We start from the raw sequence: 18317 nt of genomic DNA, 5'->3' as shown, positions 1-18317 counted from the left end.
CCCACCCACTCCAGAATTTCAATATTGAGGGCGCTATTCATAAATTTTATAGGGTCATTTCAAATTATTTTTATCAAAATCATTTTGCTCTAGCTCTGCACACAAAACAGCATAAGAACATTTTGTAAGAAAGTTTATCCCTTCCTCTGTATGATTTAAAAACTTTCTGTTATTATGGCTAGTCCTAAGTGGTTCAATAATCAATTGTTTGAAAGGAAACATTCAGTATCAAAAAAATACATTTGGTGCTAGCTTTATATGGCATGATGGTGCACGTGGACCACGCCCCTCCTTTTGTGTTCTTAAAGTTAAAATCTCTAGCATTCTGGCAAGGATTTTAGGGAGCAGTTCTGTACACGAGTTACAAAAGTCTGTTGGAGTACAGGAATATTTAGGGGGCACCCTCTACAATATCAGGCACGGTACAACAATTTTCATCTCCAAACAGTTTTGAATAAGGGGAGGGGCGGGGATAAGTAAGTGCACCCACCCCGAATAATTCGTTCACCGTTAATTATAAACATCGCCCTCTGTTGAAAATAATTTAACACCAATACGTCATATTAATAATTAAATTGTTTACTAGTCCATCGTTATAAAATTCGTCGGTGATGTTTTCTCAATGCACTATTTCCATACAGTGAATGTTGCGCGTCATTCGTAGACGACTACAGGGTAGACTAGCACAAGTTTAGGGCACTAACAAACCACAAGTACCGGAAGTACATGGGTTTAGGTGTAGAGTTCAGAAACTGCAAAAGTCTGAACAAGTTGAACAAGTTGAACAAGTCAGACGGTAAGTTTGTCTCAATTTTATTGTAGTTTTCATCTATTTCACGACTGTCACTTTATCACATTATGACCAAGCTAGTCACCCCTTTATTACTAGTTGTTTCAAGTGTTATTCTGAAGGTAAGAAATATACATTTTTTGTTCAGTTCCGGAAAGTAAAACTTGACGAGTTTGCATAAAAATATGCAGAAGCAGAAAGCATTTACCATATAATGGTTTTCAACAAGTCAATGATTAATGATTTTACAACACTGTGCATCTGTATATACTTTGTAATATGTAACCATTTATAAATAGGTTGCATGTAGTTGCTTTATTTAGTCCGTACTGTATGGATTATTATTTAAAAATTTATAACTGAAACAAATTAACCCAAATATTTTGAGTTATTCTCCATGGTTGTATTAATTGTACGAATGATTGTTTTAAAGTTAAACTGAATTGGTTTCAAAGTTACTGAATACTGGTCCCAAACAAAGCTCATTTTGATTAGTTTTAATACTTTATTTTAGGCCTATTTCTTTTTTACTTTCCAGATGGCATCACCACTTTTTCACTTATTTTTACAAAAAGGGATATCTCGTTGGGGTTGAGGTAAATTAGATACTATTATTTCATATCAAATTTAAAAAAGTGGTGGTGCCGCCATGTGGAAACTTTTCCTCTTTTTTGTATGTTAACATTTGGAAAGCTTCAGATCTCGAGCTTGGCTACTCTAGAACCATGAGGTTCGTTCCGACAATAGCGGAACAAACCTCATATTTGTTCATAGCTCTGGGAGGAGTAGAGTTTGGCCACACGATTGGGTTTAGCATCCAAGTGAGTTCTCATGGCGTGTTTACCAAGCGTTTAGTACAATCCCTACCAGCCTAATCATTCTAGAAACTACATGTAAAAGACTCCCTCGTGAGCCTTAGTTTCTAGAAGTACTACCAGCCTACACACAATTTTCAGAACCCCAAAGAAGGGAGTGACAAAAAAATGCTCAAAAGTCCACCAAAGATGTCTAAATTTTACTCACCTAGAATTAGAAACACACAGACTCTGGTCTCTAAAAATTTCACAGAAATGAAATGTTTCAAAATAGCCATGATGGATTAAACATGACTAAAAAACAAGAATTCTTGTGTGTTAAAATTAGGAATTATGGAATTTTTAATCTGTTCGGTAAAAACAACATTTATTGTGAAGTTTCCATGTGTCAATATCCTGCTTGTAACCACTAAGTTCTACTTTGATACCTCTTGGTTGTATTTAGTCTTTTATACAACTGTCATGACTTTGTGTGTAACCACCAAAATATCAAGTAACGAAACCACAAGGGAAACTGACAGGGTCAATTTCATTGTCAGTTTCCCTCTGTGGTTTATTTTGATATTTGAACCAAAAAAATCACATCCTCTGTTTAAAAAAATTATCCCTTGGGCTGCCGCTTCCAAGGTTGTGTCTTCAACTTGGGTGTGGTCCTTGGCTACCTGGAAGATAACGATTGTATTGCTTCAAACTGGTATCACCAATATAGATATTGACAAAATAGGGAGACCCCCAACATAGGGCTAGATAGCTCAGTTAGTAGTACACCGACAGGTGGATCTGGTAGTCGTTGGTTCAAATCCCACTCCAGACAACTTTTCTTGGTTCAATCTCACAGTATAAAGGAAGTTGTGTATACATGGATGCCCACGATCCGATGTAGTCTCATTTTAATAAAAAATGTTAAAAAGGTTATAAATTTTGACCTCAAAGAAGGACATGTTTGAGCTTTTAACTGTTCATGTTTCTATGAAATCAAATTGAACGAGATCACACAGAGGTTTTATTTGAAGGGCTTCATAACCAATTTTTTGAATAGGCCTAAACAAATAGGTGACTTTTCATAATTTTTCTGAGAGCTGTTGAAGTTGATGACTTGAACATTAGTTTATACATACACAGTGCACTGTGTTGCATTCAGTAGTCTACAGTACATGTATCATGTTTCAAGTTGTATCCAGAATGAAACATGTATGTTCAGAGGCTTGATTCTGGTTGTACGATGTTACAGGAAATGACCCTGTAATTTCATCTCATTTAGCATCAAAAGAAACATTTTGTACTACATCTTGTGGGTACAACCTTCATGTGTAAAATCTCTTATTGATTACAATGTGCTTTGGGCCGAAGTTTCATAGAGCTGCTTAACGCACAGAAATAGTTCAGACAACATGCGTCAAGGTTACTGGCCAACATAACATTTCACCTTCATTTGTGACTGGTATTCTGCTCATTGTTGTTCTGACAATACTGAGAATAGCTTAAGAGGCGTACTGTTTTTATTTGAGTAAGCACCACTCGGAAAGAGAATATTTATCATTGGTTTACATACTTCATTACTCAATAGAATTGAAAGGTGTTTCTGGGACTCAAATTCAACAATTGAACATAACTGTTATTTGTTTCTTCACAGTGATGTTTTATTATTCAAATGGAAAACACAAGACCGCCTGACTTGAAAAACACAAGACCGCCTGACTTGTCCAGTCATGAGTTTGAATAAAGGCCAGACACTAAAACTACTGACCTCGGGTCTGTGCTGTGGTCCAGTGTTAAATCCAAGCCCTATGATACTTGACTTAATAGCCTTCTAAATCCACATCATGCAAAGCTTGAAATATTTAGCATTGATCTACTTGGTGTTGAATGGTTCTTTCCTCCATTGTGGTTACAATTGTCATTGATTGTGCATCCAACCATGCAGACAGCGTCCTTGATTTTACCTAATATGGACGACTGCGTCCCTGTAACACAACAATGCTATTATTACAATCAGTCTTTTAAGGAAGTAGACAGTAGTATTTAGTAGGACCTTCTCCTTAACCCAAGATGACCTCTTGGTAGAGTACCACCACTCCTCAATGACATCATGGGATGCTCTGTGATGTTAACCTACATAGTGACACATACTCATTGATCCTGGGTGATTAATACGTTAGTAATGTGGATGTGGTAAAGAGTCTTATTCCGATAGTCTTCACCTGTTTGAAATATTCCTTTCCTTTAAGTTCGTCACTTTTTGGGGATTTATTAAAACTTCAGATAATATCTCTCTTAAAGGCACTGGACACTATTGGTAATTACTCAAAATTACTGTTTAGCATAAAAAATTACTTGGTAAAGAGCAATAGAGAGCTGTTGATAGTATAAAACAAATTGTGAGAAACGGCCCCCTCTGAAGTAACATAGTTTTTGACAAAGAAGTAATTTTACACTAAAATATTTGAATTTGATTTTGAGACCTCAGATTCAGAATTTAAAGTCCTGAAATCAAGCATTTGAAAGCACACAACTTCGTGTGACAAAGGTGGTTTTTTCTTCCATTATTTTCTTGCAACTTCGACTCTAAATTGAGTTCAAATTTTCACAGGTTTGTTATTTTATGCATAGTGTTGATATAAACCAAGTGAGAAGACCGGTTTTTGACAAATACCAAAGATGTCCAGTGTCATTAAATGCATCTCTCTTTATCAGACTCAAAGTCAACATTTTAACACAACTTGTTTTTGTTTAAGATAACACAGTGAGGTTTTATTATTTAATTGAAAAACACAAGACTATTGGACATGGTCCAGTCATGAGTTTACTGGCCTGACACTGTACAAGTACTGGGCCCATATTCATGGCTCTGCTTACCGCCGAATTCTGCGTTTAAGATCGCGATTCCCTGCTTACGTGCAAGCGCCGAATTTCTGCACTAGCCTTGTAAGCGTAGAATGCCTAGTAACGTGGAGTATGCACGCGCAGAATCCCAAATTCGCCGCCAACCCGTGAATATGCTTGCTTCCCTGCTTCCGTAAGCGCCGATTCTGTGCTTACGGTAAGCAGAGCCATGAAATTGGCCCCTGGCTTCTTCTCTTATAAGAATGTGGGTACTTTTTGTAAGACAAAACACAATGTCCACAGATTTCTTGTCATTAAACTTAAATAGTTTGAAGATAATAATAGTAGAAAGATTCCCTTAAAATAATACTAACTGAGGTGTTGTAGTTTTTGAGAAATGAGTATACGTTTGTAAATGCTTAAAAATAACTATGGTCTTTTGAGACAAAAATTATTTTCATGACATTGTTTTACTCAATTCCCCAAAACTACAGCACCTCAGCACGTAGTATTTTCAGGGAAGCTTTCTACTATCATTATCTTCAAACTGAGTAAGTTTAGTGTACATCTGTGGACATTGTGTTTTTTGTCCTACAAAAAGTACATTGACATACACCCTTTAAGGAAGTAAACAATAGTAGGACCTTCTCCTTGACCCCAGATGACCTCTAGGTAAAGTACCACCACTCAATGACATCATGAAGATAATAATAGTAGAAAGCTTCCCTTAAAATAATACTTGCTGAGGTGCTGTAGTCTTTTAGATTATGAGTAAAACAAGTCACAATTATTTTAGCATGTGAAACATAATCAGTTTTATACCATATTTGGTCATTTGTTTTACATGCTAAAAGTCAAAAACTGAGACAAAGATTGTTTAATTAGAAAGGCAAGGTATACATTTGGTTTTTAGCACCCATAGTCGGTTTAATCCAACATAAACAGTGCGTGGGCATCAACAATTTTGTGAAAAAGTGAATCATTTAAAATATCAATGTTGTCGTTCATTATCATTCTTAGATGAAGATGAAAAAACCTACTATTCCCATCAAGCAGATAATTGGCCCTTTTTCGAATCCATGGCTTTGGTTTTAGAATCATCTTTGAACAGGCTCTGTCGTCTAAGGTGAAGCCCTGAGCTTGTACGCATAGCAAGCGCAATCGTTGTCTGAACCGCCAAAGCCACAGTTTTGAAAAAGTCCATAAATAGGTCTGAATTCAGAGAATGGATTAGTCTGGTATACTCTCAACCATCTCTTACATTGCATACAGTCTGACTATACCTTCTCCATATTTAGAGGCAGATACTAGTCTCTCTGTCATCTCTGTTGCTAAATATATTTTATCTCGGACAAAGTGTTCCACGATTCCATACCGATGACAGTTGGCTTATATTATCATCCAATTATTAGTCATCTGGTTTTCTAGTTACGTCCAACACTCGCTTCTTTTTCGAACTGCCCTTTAAAGGTGTTATACAGTTCTACATGATCGATAGAGCTGACCAAAAAGTCACAGACAGTGTTCATGTTTTTTCGTAATCAACCAATGTATAAATATCTATTCTGTGAAAATGTGGGCTAAATTAGGGCCCAATTTCATAGAGCTGCTAAGCAAAAAAATTTGCCTAGCTTGAAATTTCTTCCTTGATAAAAACAGGACTACATGCACCAAAAAAAAGTTCCATTTGTTGCATATTGCTTGTTGCAGGTATTCAGCTGTTGTTTGCTTATCCTGAAAATCATGTGGAAATTTTGTTGGTAAGCAAACTGTTGTGCTTAGCAGCTCTATGAAATTGGGCCCTGTTCTGTGAGTCAGGAGTATATAGTGAGGAATACGTATTGTACATGGTGAAGATTGGGCTTGCATCTTAAAGGCACTGGACACCTTTGGTAATTGTCAAAGACCAGTCTTCTTACTTGGTAGGCCTATATCTCAACATAATAGCATAAAATAACAAACCTGTGAAAATTTGAGCTCAATTGGTCATCAAAGTTGCGAGATAATAATCAAAGAAAAAAACGCCCTTGTCATACAAAGTTCTGTGCTTTCAGATGCTTGATTTTGAGACCTCAAAATCTAATTCTGAGCGCTTGAAATCAAATTTGTGGACAATTCTTTGTCGAAAATTACGTTACTTCAGAGGGAGCCGTTTCTCATAGTGTTTTATATGACCAACCTCTCCCCATTACTCGTTACCAAGTAAGGTTTATGTTAATAACTATTTTTAGTTATTACCAATAGTGTCCAATGCCTTTAACAAACAAGCCTTTCATTAAAAATTTGTCATTCCATGTAGGCCTAAATGAAATCGGAGCTTTGATTTTATGAACTGCTCTTCCTGGAACTGCCCTTTAAAGGTGTTATACAGCTGTACATGATCGGTAGAGCTGACAGAAAAGTCACTGACAGTGTTCATGTTTTTTCATGATCAACCAATGTATAATATGACACACATACATTTGTACATAAAGCTACATAAACCACATGTCAACTGATTTCCTTGTTTGTCAGTTCTATGTCTTGACTTGACAGTTATTAAATTCAAAGGTTTTTGTTTGTTTGTTTGTTTGTTTGTTTGTTTGTTTGTTTGTTTGTTTGTTTGTTTATTTTTTTCAAATATCGCCTTAAATAATCATTTAACATACATGAATTTTTTTTACAAAGGGTGATAAGGCCCAAAAAAAACACCCAGTTGATCGTCCCCGCCAGCATCCTTTTTGGGGGCCACACCTTTTTTTTTTTACTATTTACTATTTTTCGATTTTTGTATAAAATAAAATAAAAAAAAACATTTTTATTTTTTTTAATTTTTTTTTTATCATTCATCTTTTCAAAAGGACTAGCCTAGGTGCTTTTCCTGAATCTAACTTGATGCTCTCGAACACTTGTAACAATCTGTTTCATAAAACAATATGAGTGAATGCCTGCCAGCAAATCAATATCCGACCCTGTTAGTGTTAGTGTTAACAATAGGTATAAATAAGTTTGCGGTTGATTCAAACTGAAGAATTTGTGGCCTGTTTGATTTGAAATACTTAGCGGCCATCTTGAAAAAAAAAAAAAAAATAGTAAATAATAAGGCCCTCATCCTCCTCTTTTTAAAACAATCCGGACGATCAACTGGTATTTTTTGTTATTTGGCCTAAGAGGAGGGCACCAGAAAAAAAGCCTAGGCTTATACAGGGCCTGGCCCCTTTATAATATAAATTAATTGGTTTTAATTTATAACAACAAAAATATTAATTGATGAAATGCAGTGAAAGGTATAATGCATACAGCAAAAATAGCACACAAACATTATATTTAGAATTAAACTGCTTTTAACAATTTGTTTGCTATACAGCCATCAAAACATATAATAGTAAATCGAAAGTCTATAACAAAAACGAAAATTAACACAACATTTGGGTAATTACAAGACTAGATAAATTAGAATTAATAATCATGGTCAAGTAAATGGCGTCATTTTAGACAATATTGGTTATAAGTAGGTTTTTCAAGTATATTTTGAAGGTATGTGGGTGAGCTGATTCTATAGTAGTGGGCCTTGATGTCTGACTGTTTTCATAAATAAAGTGGTCCGAGCCTTTCCAATATGAATTTTAGTAGCCGATCTAGAGTTGTGAATGGGTCCATATTTCGCGAAAAGAGGAGTCTATGTTACCTAGTATCATTACAAGTTATATTACAAACTGACAGAAAGAGAGGTTATTAAAGTGATGTATTCTGAGACCCAATCGGACTGATGAAGCAATGGTTAAGTGTCTTGCTTAAGAACCCAAGTGTCAAGGCTTTGAATGCTGTTGCCAGATGTTTTGTTGGTGCCCACTGACACTTAGCTAAATGTGGATGGATTTGACGATCTGGTGAAAATACTGTGACGGTTTTTTTCCAAGAAGTATACACTGCATTCAGCTGAAGCAGTTTAGGGTCGCGGGATAAAATTAGGGTCAGTTGGGCAACCGGAAACTGAACATTTATTTATTATGGGCTAATGGACAGGTCTTTCCTTTGGTTTGAGGCATTAACAGAGGTCAGTCCCAACTAGTTCACTCCCATTAAATCAACAGAACCATGTCTGTTAAAGACACTGGACACTATTGGTAGTTGTCAAAGACCAGTCTTCCCACTTGGTGTATCTCAACATATGCATAAAATAACAAACCTGTGAAAATTTGAGTTCAATTGGTCGTCAAAGTTGCGAGATAATAATGAAAGAAAAAACACCATTGACACACAAAGTTGTGCGCTTTCAGATGCTTGATTTCGAGACCTGAAAATCTAATTCTGATGTCTTGCTCGAAATCAAATTCGTGGAAAATTACTTCTTTCTCGAAAACTATGTTACTTCAGAGGGAGTCGTTTCTCACAATGTTTTATACTATCAACCTCTCCCCGTTACCCATCACCATGAAAGGTTTTATGCTAATAGTTATTTTGAGTAATTACCAATAGTTTCCACTGCCTTTAACCATGTTCTAACATGTGTATGCTCATATTGATTACTTGATCGGAACAAGGAAACAATAATTAGTATGGTTCAGATTATAAAAGAGTTCCTCTTTTTTCCTCCTTCATAACCCTAACCATTTCCCTAAGTTTTATTTTGTAGTTTCATTGTTTTTTTAGTAGTTCATGGAATTCCGGTATATAATGGTTATTGTTGTGTTAAATACTTTGGTATATTTATTGGCTGCATGTTCTACATCTTTTAATCTGTAAAACTCCTTGAAAGGCTATTTAGGCGGATTTTGGCGCTATTTATATTAAAAATGCTTTTTATGTAAAATTCATTTATTTATAAGTCTCATGGTCTCTTTCTTGTTTCTTTAGCCCAAATAAAGAGATGATGGAAACGATAAACAGTGGCTGGTTGCCAAGGCAACTGATTATTAAAGCAGCTTTGATGACAGTGGCATTTGCATCCTGCTATGCACAATGTAAGTGTATCTCTTGCAGTTTTCAACTTTCTTAAAATTAACCTCATACTTCATCCCACGGTCAGTCTCAACAATAATTTTTTCTTTCATTATTATCTTGCAAATTCGACGACCAGTTGAGCTCAAATTGCCACTGGTTTGTTACTTTCTGCATATGTTGAAAATGAAAATGCAATTTTAATTTCCAAATTTGTGTGTTTTGTGCTTGTCACTAAACAGTCAACACCTTATAATCAGCTTGAATATTAACTCGTATGGTTCCTTTTTTCAGCCAATATTTGTTCTGATGCCAAGACCTGTGGCGCATGTATAGTACTAGATCCTTCTTGTGGATGGTGTACAACAGAGGTAGGGAGATTTTGAGGAGTACATTATACATTATGTAACTCTAAATTAAGCCCGGTTCATATTTCCTGCGAATGCAAGAGCAAAGCAAATGTTGACGTTACAAATTGGCAATGAATAATTCGAGCAGTTGAGCTCTGCTGAACTCATGCAATCAGTCGCAGCGAAAACAGAGTTGTGACGTCAAACTCGCATCAAATTTGCTTCGCATTTACAGGAAGTATGAACTGGGCTTTAGTTTTGACTGCTTCGAGTGCTATGGTTAAAACTACAACTCCCGAGGTGATCCCCAGAGCGTTCTATTTTCCCGAGGCGCAGCTGAGGGAAAATGGAACGCTCCGGGGATCACCGAGGGAGTCGTAGTTTTAACCATAGCGCGAGTAAAAGCAGTCAATATTTGTTTTATAACACCCCAACAAACCATTTCTCATCTTCGTACACGTAATGTTCGTACGCGCGTTTCAGATACACAGATGCACAACTGATTGGGTTCGAGGTGGGTAAAAAGGCGTCTGGGTACTGCACGCCGTGTGATTGTCGTCGGACTATCACACGGCAAACGATGCACTACCATACGGCCGCCGTCTAGTAAAACTTAGACATATCATGTGACGCGCTCTAAACCAATAAAAAGGCAGAATATTTGTAAGGGGTGTTATAATTTTTATATAATTTTAAACTATAGACGTACACTAGTATCCTCTGATTGTCTTCAGAAGTAAGAAGGGTCGACCTCTGTTTTTCCCTGAATAAACTCAAAAGAGAGATTTTCACATGGTGTTACCACAAACCTCACCTAATTTAACTTTCACTGTTTTAATTCTCTACCATTTTACTTGACTTTAAAGTTGTTTATTGGATTGTCTTATACAGATCTTTAAAGATGTCGATGGAAACAGTTACTCACGATGTGATCTCATTCAGAATCTAGAACAGAAGGGCTGCGGGGCTATCAGTAGTCCAGATAGCACTTCAACAAAAACTAAGGTTTGTAGAACAGAATGGTTACAGGGAGGTCAGTCCCATGAGCACTTGCAACAAAGCTATTGCATCTTAACTAGTATTGTCACAATTCGGTAATCTTCAATAATGAAGCGGTACTTGGGACGGAAGAAGAAGAAGAAAACCTGGGCCCAACTTTCATGGCTCTGGGCCTTCAGATCACCATTCTCCACTTGCGGTGCTAACGCCAATTTTCTATGCTAGCTGTGTAACCATAAAATGACTAGGAACTTGAGCATGCACACGCACAAGCAAAAATAGCCCGCTTACCCATGAAATACACTTGACGCAATTTCCTAAGCTTGCCGATTCTTTGCTTACAGAAGCAGAGACACGAAATTGAGCCCTGCTTTAATACTGTTAGAGAAATTCTGTAAATCGTTGAGCAAGACACCAAGGCCCTAACTCGCATAAGGAGCCAAGGAAAGTTTTACTGTATACTTTATAGCAATAAACCAAATCTAATCTAATCTTATTTTATCTAATCTAATCTAATCTTAGGATGATCCCCTGAGTGATGCAGGAAGTCAGTCTACGTCTAGAGCAGTACAAGTCAAACCTCAAGAAGTTAGTCTCAAGCTCAGACCAGGTCAGTCAAGAAATAACTAGTTTGTGGAAGAATTGTTGTTGTGGCATGTCGTGGTCGAGCAGATCAGAGCTCCAAACTCAAGCTCTAGAGTGGTTTTTTTTGTGGCGTGTCGTAGATTGCGGTTAAGAGCACTGGATTCAAGCTCTGGTGTTTGATCGGCAGCGTGTGGGTTCGAGTCCCGATCGTGACACTTAACCATGATTGCTTCGTAAAGTTGGGGCGGTAGTGCTTTCTGCTCTACCAGCCAGGCTTCTGATGGATGATACCCAAGCCTACCCAGGAGTAGGTAGCAATGGCCCCTGGCAAAAACACATTGTAGCCCACACCTTGGAAGTGGCCCCAGGCCTTGTGTGTCTGGTGACTTGCATAATTTTTATTTTATTTTAAAAATGATCTGCGGATTGTAGGTTCGAGTCTTGACTTTTGAATTCTTTAGGAACACTATTCATTTATTTCTCTATTTGTCACTAGGACTACCTGCTGATATCACATTGAGTGTCCGTCAAGCTGAGGACTATCCCGTTGATCTTTACTATGTCATGGATTTATCCAAGTCCATGGAAGATGATCTTAATAACTTGAAGGAACTTGGAAACACCCTCGGTAAGTAACAATAAACGATATTCTCATTCTCATGAATACGATCGGAGCATACTAATCGAAACATTGAGTCATTAAAGACAGTGGACACTATTGGTAATTACTCAAAATAATTATCAGCATAAAACCTCTCTTGGTAACGAATAATGGGGAGAGGTTGATAGTATAAAACATTGTGAGAAACGGCTCCCTCTAAAAAGACGTAGTTTTTGAGAAAAAAGTAGTTTACCACGAATTTGATTTCGAGACCTCAAGTTTAGAATTTGAGGTCTCGAAATCAAGCATAGAAAAGCACACAACTTCGTGTGACAAGGGTGTTTTTTTCTTTCATAGTTATCTCGCAACTCCGACGACCAATCGAGCTCAAATTTTCACAGGTTTGTTATTTTATGCATATGTTGATATACACCAAATGAAAAGACTGATCTTTGACAAGTACCAATAGTGTCCACTAGGCCTGGGCGAATTATTCGAATATCCGGTTAATGGCGAATAGGTTTTCCTATCCGTAACCGCGAATGCCTTTTTTTTCTTAACCGGATATCCGCATAGGGCGCGAATAGCTATTTATAAACCGGACAGTTCTGTAATTACAACCAAGTAACCGGATATTCTTTAATATCCGAATATCCGCGGACGTCGGGCGACAACTGACATGAATGTTTTGTCTGAATCCTAATGAAACTTCTATTAAGACAGCATAAAACAGCATAAATTAAGTAATTAACTATGCTCACCTCCGTGAAGAGTCAAAACAATGACATTTCTGACGTAATTTGTTCAAAGATTACAAAAGTTTTCCTTCACGTAGAGTCATCCACGATCAAAAGAAAAAGCAAATCGCCATCTTTAAATTAGATCCGGTCATTTTTATGAATGAACCGAGTGACACTGTCTAAAACTAATATCAATCCGCCCAGAAGATCTCATTCACAAACGAACAGCGCCCTCTAGCGACAAAAAAAAAAAAAACAATATTTTTTTATTTTTATTTTTTTTATAGCGCCCTCTAGCGGCGAAAAAAAACTATTCGAATAACCGGTTAATTTCGGATAGTTGGTCAGCGGTATCCGAATAACAAAATTTCACTATTCGCCCAGCAGTAGTGTCCACTGTCTTAAACCACCGGTTCTTTTCAGAACCAACACTACCCAAAAAGAGATACTCACGTGGTGTTACGGCAAACCTCTCCTAGTATATGTACTTCCGCAATGGAAAGTTTCAAAACCCTGCTTAACATTTGTATTATAATTTGTGTTTAACCGTACACAGATGTGTATTAAGCACTGTATACTTAGTACTTTCCTAAGTTTTGTGAACAAAACAAATAAGGTGGAAATTCGAACCCAAGACCTTTGCATTGCTAGAGCAGGTGTCGCACCACTAGAACACCGAAATAGCACGGTGGCTATAGGCTGATCAAATCCTTATGTGTGTATTGTTGCAAAACCAATCTCCAAGTCTGATACTTTACGGAGGGCCTCCATGCCCACTGGTCATTGCTTTGGTGCCCTTGAAATGCTACAGTAGAAATTTACAATTTCATCATAGGGTGCCCTTTACCAAAGGGGGAATGCCTTGGTGCCCCTGCCCTTTTAACAACATGGCCGTGCGGTTAAGAGCACCGGATTGAAGCACTGGTGTTTGATCAGCAGAGTGTGGGTTCGAATCCCGGTCGTGACACTTGCTACATACAATTGGGGAGGTAGTACTTTCTGCTCTACCGGCCAGGCTTCGGACTGATGATACCCAAGCCTACATCCGTACGGACTGTAAAGGGGGTAACACTGTTTCAGCCCCAGGAGTAGGTGGCTCCTAGTGGATGATACCCATGCCTGTATCCTTACAGACTGTGAAGGGGGTAACCCTGTTTCAGCCCCAGGAGTAGGTGGCTCCTAGTGGATGATACCCATGCCTACATCCGTACGGACTGTAAAGGGGGTAACACTGTTTCAGCCCTAGGAGAAGGTGGCAACGGCCTCTGGCAAAAAATAATTGTAGCCCACACGTTGAAGAGACCTTCAGGCCTTGTGTGTCTGGCGACTTGCATAAAAAAAAAAGTTTAAAAAGGTCTGAATCTCTTTTACTCCAGAACTTTAACTACAGATTGGATCAAACTATTCATGTGATTTTTGTGATCTTCTTGTAGCTACACAAATGAAAGCAATCACCAGGAACTTTAACTACAGATTGGATCAAACTATTCATGTAATTTTTGTGATCTTCTTGTAGCTACACAAATGAAAGCAATCACCAGGAACTTTAACTACAGATTGGATCAAACTATTCATGTAATTTTTGTGATCTTCTTGTAGCTACTGAAATGAAAGCAATCACCAGGAACTTTCGCCTTGGATTTGGGTCCTTTGTGGACAAGACTGTTATGCCCTACGTGAGCACTGTTCCGTCCAAGTAAGTGCTTTGTTGCAACTTTACTCTCTTTCTTTCTCCTTAGTGTGCCATTTCTGTTTTCTTTTAAAGGGTTTGGGTACTTTTTGTACAACACAAAACATTATTATAGTGTGAACTAATGTTTTATGTTTGATTTACCTGTTTTACTTTACTACAGGTTGCTCCATCCTTGCTCTGGCTGTGAAGCCCCTTATGGTTTTAAAAATGTTCTACCCCTCGACAACAATACTGATAGTTTTACTGTAAGTAAAGAACATTTCATTTCATAGTTAGTCGTCTGACATTCCGACCCCTAGAAGAGTCTTTCTCAAAGGGTAGTGACAACGCAACAAACACAGAAATACATTTAATTTCATAGAGTGGGTGCGTTTGATTAGCTTCCCTGTGTCATCCTCGGCAGTGCTCACTCGGGTGGGCCCCTGACAAGAGCTACATGTACATGTAATCATATGATCACTAACCCTCTCGTTTTGACATCATGCACCTGGGGCCAGCCCCAAGTGACCCGTTCCACAAGCAGGGCACTTGGGACTGACCCGGTTGAGCCCCTGGAATGACGTCAAAGCTATTCAAACGTACCGGGGGGAGATCGGGGTAATCCCAGGGAAGCTAATCGAACGCACCCGTAGTTGCCTGACGTTACGACCCCTAGCTGAGTCTTTCTCAAAGGCTAAATGACAACACAACAATATATTTTGTCTCCCTATTCATTGTGCTTTCTGAGTCTTTCTCTCCTCTCATCTTTTTCCCCTTCACTTCCTATGTTACATTAGTTACCTGTTCATGTTTGTTTTGTTGTCATTTAGCTTTTGTGGAAAACTCTGCTTAGGGTCAAATCGTCGAGCTATTAAAGGGAAGGTACACGTTTGGTAGTTACTCAAAACAAATATTAACTTAAAAACTGACTTGGTAACGAGCATTGGAGAGCTGTATAAAACATTCTGAGAAAACGACTTCCTGTGAAGTAACATAGTTTTTGAGAAAGAGTTCAATTCTCACTAAAATAATAAAATACTTCTAGCTAGAAGTCTTTTATTCCTATCTGAAAGCACACAAATTCGCCCAACAAGGGTGTTAATTCTTTCATCAGTTTCTCGCAACTTCGATGATTGATGGAGCCAAAATGTTCACAGTCTTGTTATTTTATGCTTATGATGGGATACACCAAGTGAGAAGACTGGTCTTTGGCAATTCCCAAACGTGTACCTTTCCTTTAACTGTTTTGTGGAACACTACATTTCATTATGACCAAAATGTTAACCTTTGTGGTTATAATCATTTACTGTTACTAACCAAAAGCCGAAGCTATAATACACCCCTGCATATGATGTCTCAAGACCTAAGCACACCTGAAATCGGCCCAATTTCTTAAAGCAAATTGTTATGCTAAGCAAAAATGGCTGGTGCACCAGTCACCACAATGTAAACCTCAGCTGGTAACCAGTTTCTGCTAAGCAATATTTTGTGCTTACAGGCTTTATGAAATTGCGCCCTGATATTCCCAAAACTACATGTTAAGTTTACTTTCTAAAGCTGCATATAATTATTATAATGTAACTATTTTGATTGTTATTGTAGAGGATTGTCAGATCCCAAAATGCTTCCGGGAATCTTGATGCCCCAGAGGGTGGATTGGATGCTCTTATGCAGGTCACTGTCTGCACGGTACGTAACCTCATTGATGACCTTATTGATGACCCCATTTGTGACCTTGTTGTTGACTTCATTAATGACCTTGTTAATGCGTTATTCCTTTTTTTAGAGTGAGATTGGATGGCGTGATCAGGCTCGCCATTTAGTGATATTCACTACTGATGCACCGTTTCACTATGCAGGAGACGGCAAGGTGTGTATACAAAACTATACCAATTAGTCCAGGGCCAAATTTCGTAGAGCTGCTTAAGCATAACGAGAAGCTAAGAACAAAATGCTTACCAGAATAAGGTTACCAGCCAAAATACCATGTCACATGTACAATTTGTGACTGGTATCCTACTTGCTGCTGCTAAGCAGACAATTTGTTAGCAATATTTTCTGATTAAGCAGCTCTATGATATTGGACCCAGCTTGTTTATTGAAGAGGATTGAGGGTTCGGAAATGCATTCATTATTTTCTTTTAGTTAATGTTAGTAATTGAAATGGGTTAATGTTGATTGACAGCTTGGTGGTATAGTCACCCCTAATGATGGTAGATGTCATCTCAGTCCAACCCAGGAGTACCTCATGTCCAAGGAATTGGTAAGTAGTTTTGCATATAGTAATTTAGGTTTTACCCATACACCGATGTGTGTTAGCATACTGTATACTCAGTACTTTCCAGAGTTAGTAAAAAAATATCACAGGCATGTGACTCAAGTGGGATTCGAACCCACAACCCTTGCAATTCTATAACAGTGTCTTACCAACTAGACTACCGGGGTTGCCTGGAGGCAGTTTGAATCCTATGTTTTAGCAGCAGGTACCGCATCAAAATAATAGATGTTGAATTTGTATTGGGGATATTTGGTTTTACCATTACACCGATCTGTATATTATATTGTATTTTGTTGTCAAATATTATTCCAAGAACGTGTAGAAAGTTCGATTGTATTCCCCCATGGGACACTTGAGAACATTAGGGTTAAGTATTTGTTAGTAATAATTATATAACACCCAAGCAGATCCTTGCCAGTTGATTGGAGGATTGTCCGTCACGTGATAGCAAATAAAAGTACCATTGCACGCTGAGTCACTCACCGTGCTTTTTCGTTCCATCCGAAAAGTACCATTGCATGCTGCCAGCGTGCAATGGTACTTTTCGGATGGAACGAAAAAGCTGAGTAAAAACATCACTGCGTGCGCGTGCCTTTGGTAACGCTGCAGCAGTGTTACTGCTAGGCATAAAAATTAGTAAAATTACTAGCATTCGGCTTTTACAATTAAAAATTGTAGGCCTACGCTTTGTTTGTTTTGAAAGTTGTATCTTTCAATCAAAATGACAAAGATCTACTTGGATGTTATATAAAACAAATAACGAATGTTTTTCATTCATGCAATGGTGCGAATATGTTCATTCGTTGAAAGCTGGAATGTTCCATTCAACTCGGCTCCGCCTCGTTGAATAGAACATTCCATCTTTCAACTCATGAACATATTCGCACCATTGCACTCATAAACATTCATTATGTGTATACTATTGGTTTAAAGGGAAGGTACACGTTTGGGAATTTTCAAAGACCAGTCTTTTCACTTGGTGTATCCCATCATAAGCATAAAATAAGAAGCCTGTGAAAATTTGGGCTCAATCGGTCATCGAAGTTGCGAGAAAATGATGAAATAAAAAACACCCTTGTTGGAGGAATTTGTGTGCTTTCAGAAAGGAATAAAAGATTCTAGCTAGAAGTCTTATTATTTTAGTGAGAAATGACCTCTTTCTCAAAAGCTACGTTACTTCAGAGGGAGTTGTTTCCCACAATGTTTTATACTATCAACAGCTCCCCAATGCTTGTTACCAAGTCAGTTTTTAAGTAAATATTTGTTTTGAGTAACTACCAAACAAAATAAGTAAAATTTGGTTTATTTTAGGATTATCCATCAATCAGTCAGTTGAATTCCAAGATGCAGAAGAACAGCATCATTCCGATCTTTGCTGTAACATCGTCAGAGATTCAAATCTACTCGGTAAGTCTCCTGGTCTTCTTTTCATCAATGTTGTTCCAATCTTTCTAACTGCTAAGGGACCATATCCATTGATGCCATCGATATTCCATCTTAAGGGCCGGTCACACTGCAGCGATATTGAAAACGATAACGATAATGACGCAAAGAGAACGCATTCTATTGGTTGAGTTGCTCCATGCAGAATTCGCGCACTCTTAAACAACCAATCGAGGGCGTGCATTAAATAACGTTCACATTTTTCGTATTCGTTTTTGAAGCCTGTTTGTCCAGAGGTAAAGCAAAGACAAAACAATAGGAAATGCACATGATGTATGCACAGCACAAATCGTGAGCCAAT

The 18317-nt window shown here is 37.8% G+C and overlaps 1 protein-coding gene across 1 annotated transcript in view; it reads left to right on the top strand.

The window, feature by feature from the left end:
- The first annotated feature begins 723 nt into the window (after positions 1–723).
- Positions 724–18317, top strand: part of LOC139949295 (integrin beta-1-B-like) — a 36750-nt gene continuing 19156 nt past the window's right edge. Inside the window, exons 1-12 of the mRNA XM_071947710.1 lie at positions 724–796; positions 9265–9371; positions 9643–9719; positions 10590–10703; positions 11220–11307; positions 11779–11910; positions 14223–14319; positions 14477–14561; positions 15898–15984; positions 16082–16165; positions 16481–16558; positions 17885–17980. Coding sequence (XP_071803811.1) covers positions 9278–9371; positions 9643–9719; positions 10590–10703; positions 11220–11307; positions 11779–11910; positions 14223–14319; positions 14477–14561; positions 15898–15984; positions 16082–16165; positions 16481–16558; positions 17885–17980 — 1032 coding nt within the window. The 5' untranslated portion in view covers positions 724–796; positions 9265–9277. The remainder of the gene's footprint in view (positions 797–9264; positions 9372–9642; positions 9720–10589; positions 10704–11219; positions 11308–11778; positions 11911–14222; positions 14320–14476; positions 14562–15897; positions 15985–16081; positions 16166–16480; positions 16559–17884; positions 17981–18317) is intronic.

Source organism: Asterias amurensis, chromosome 16 (genome assembly GCF_032118995.1).
Source record: "Asterias amurensis chromosome 16, ASM3211899v1".
Lineage (NCBI taxonomy): Eukaryota > Metazoa > Echinodermata > Asteroidea > Forcipulatida > Asteriidae > Asterias > Asterias amurensis.
This window is presented reverse-complemented; position numbering and strand designations above follow the sequence as displayed.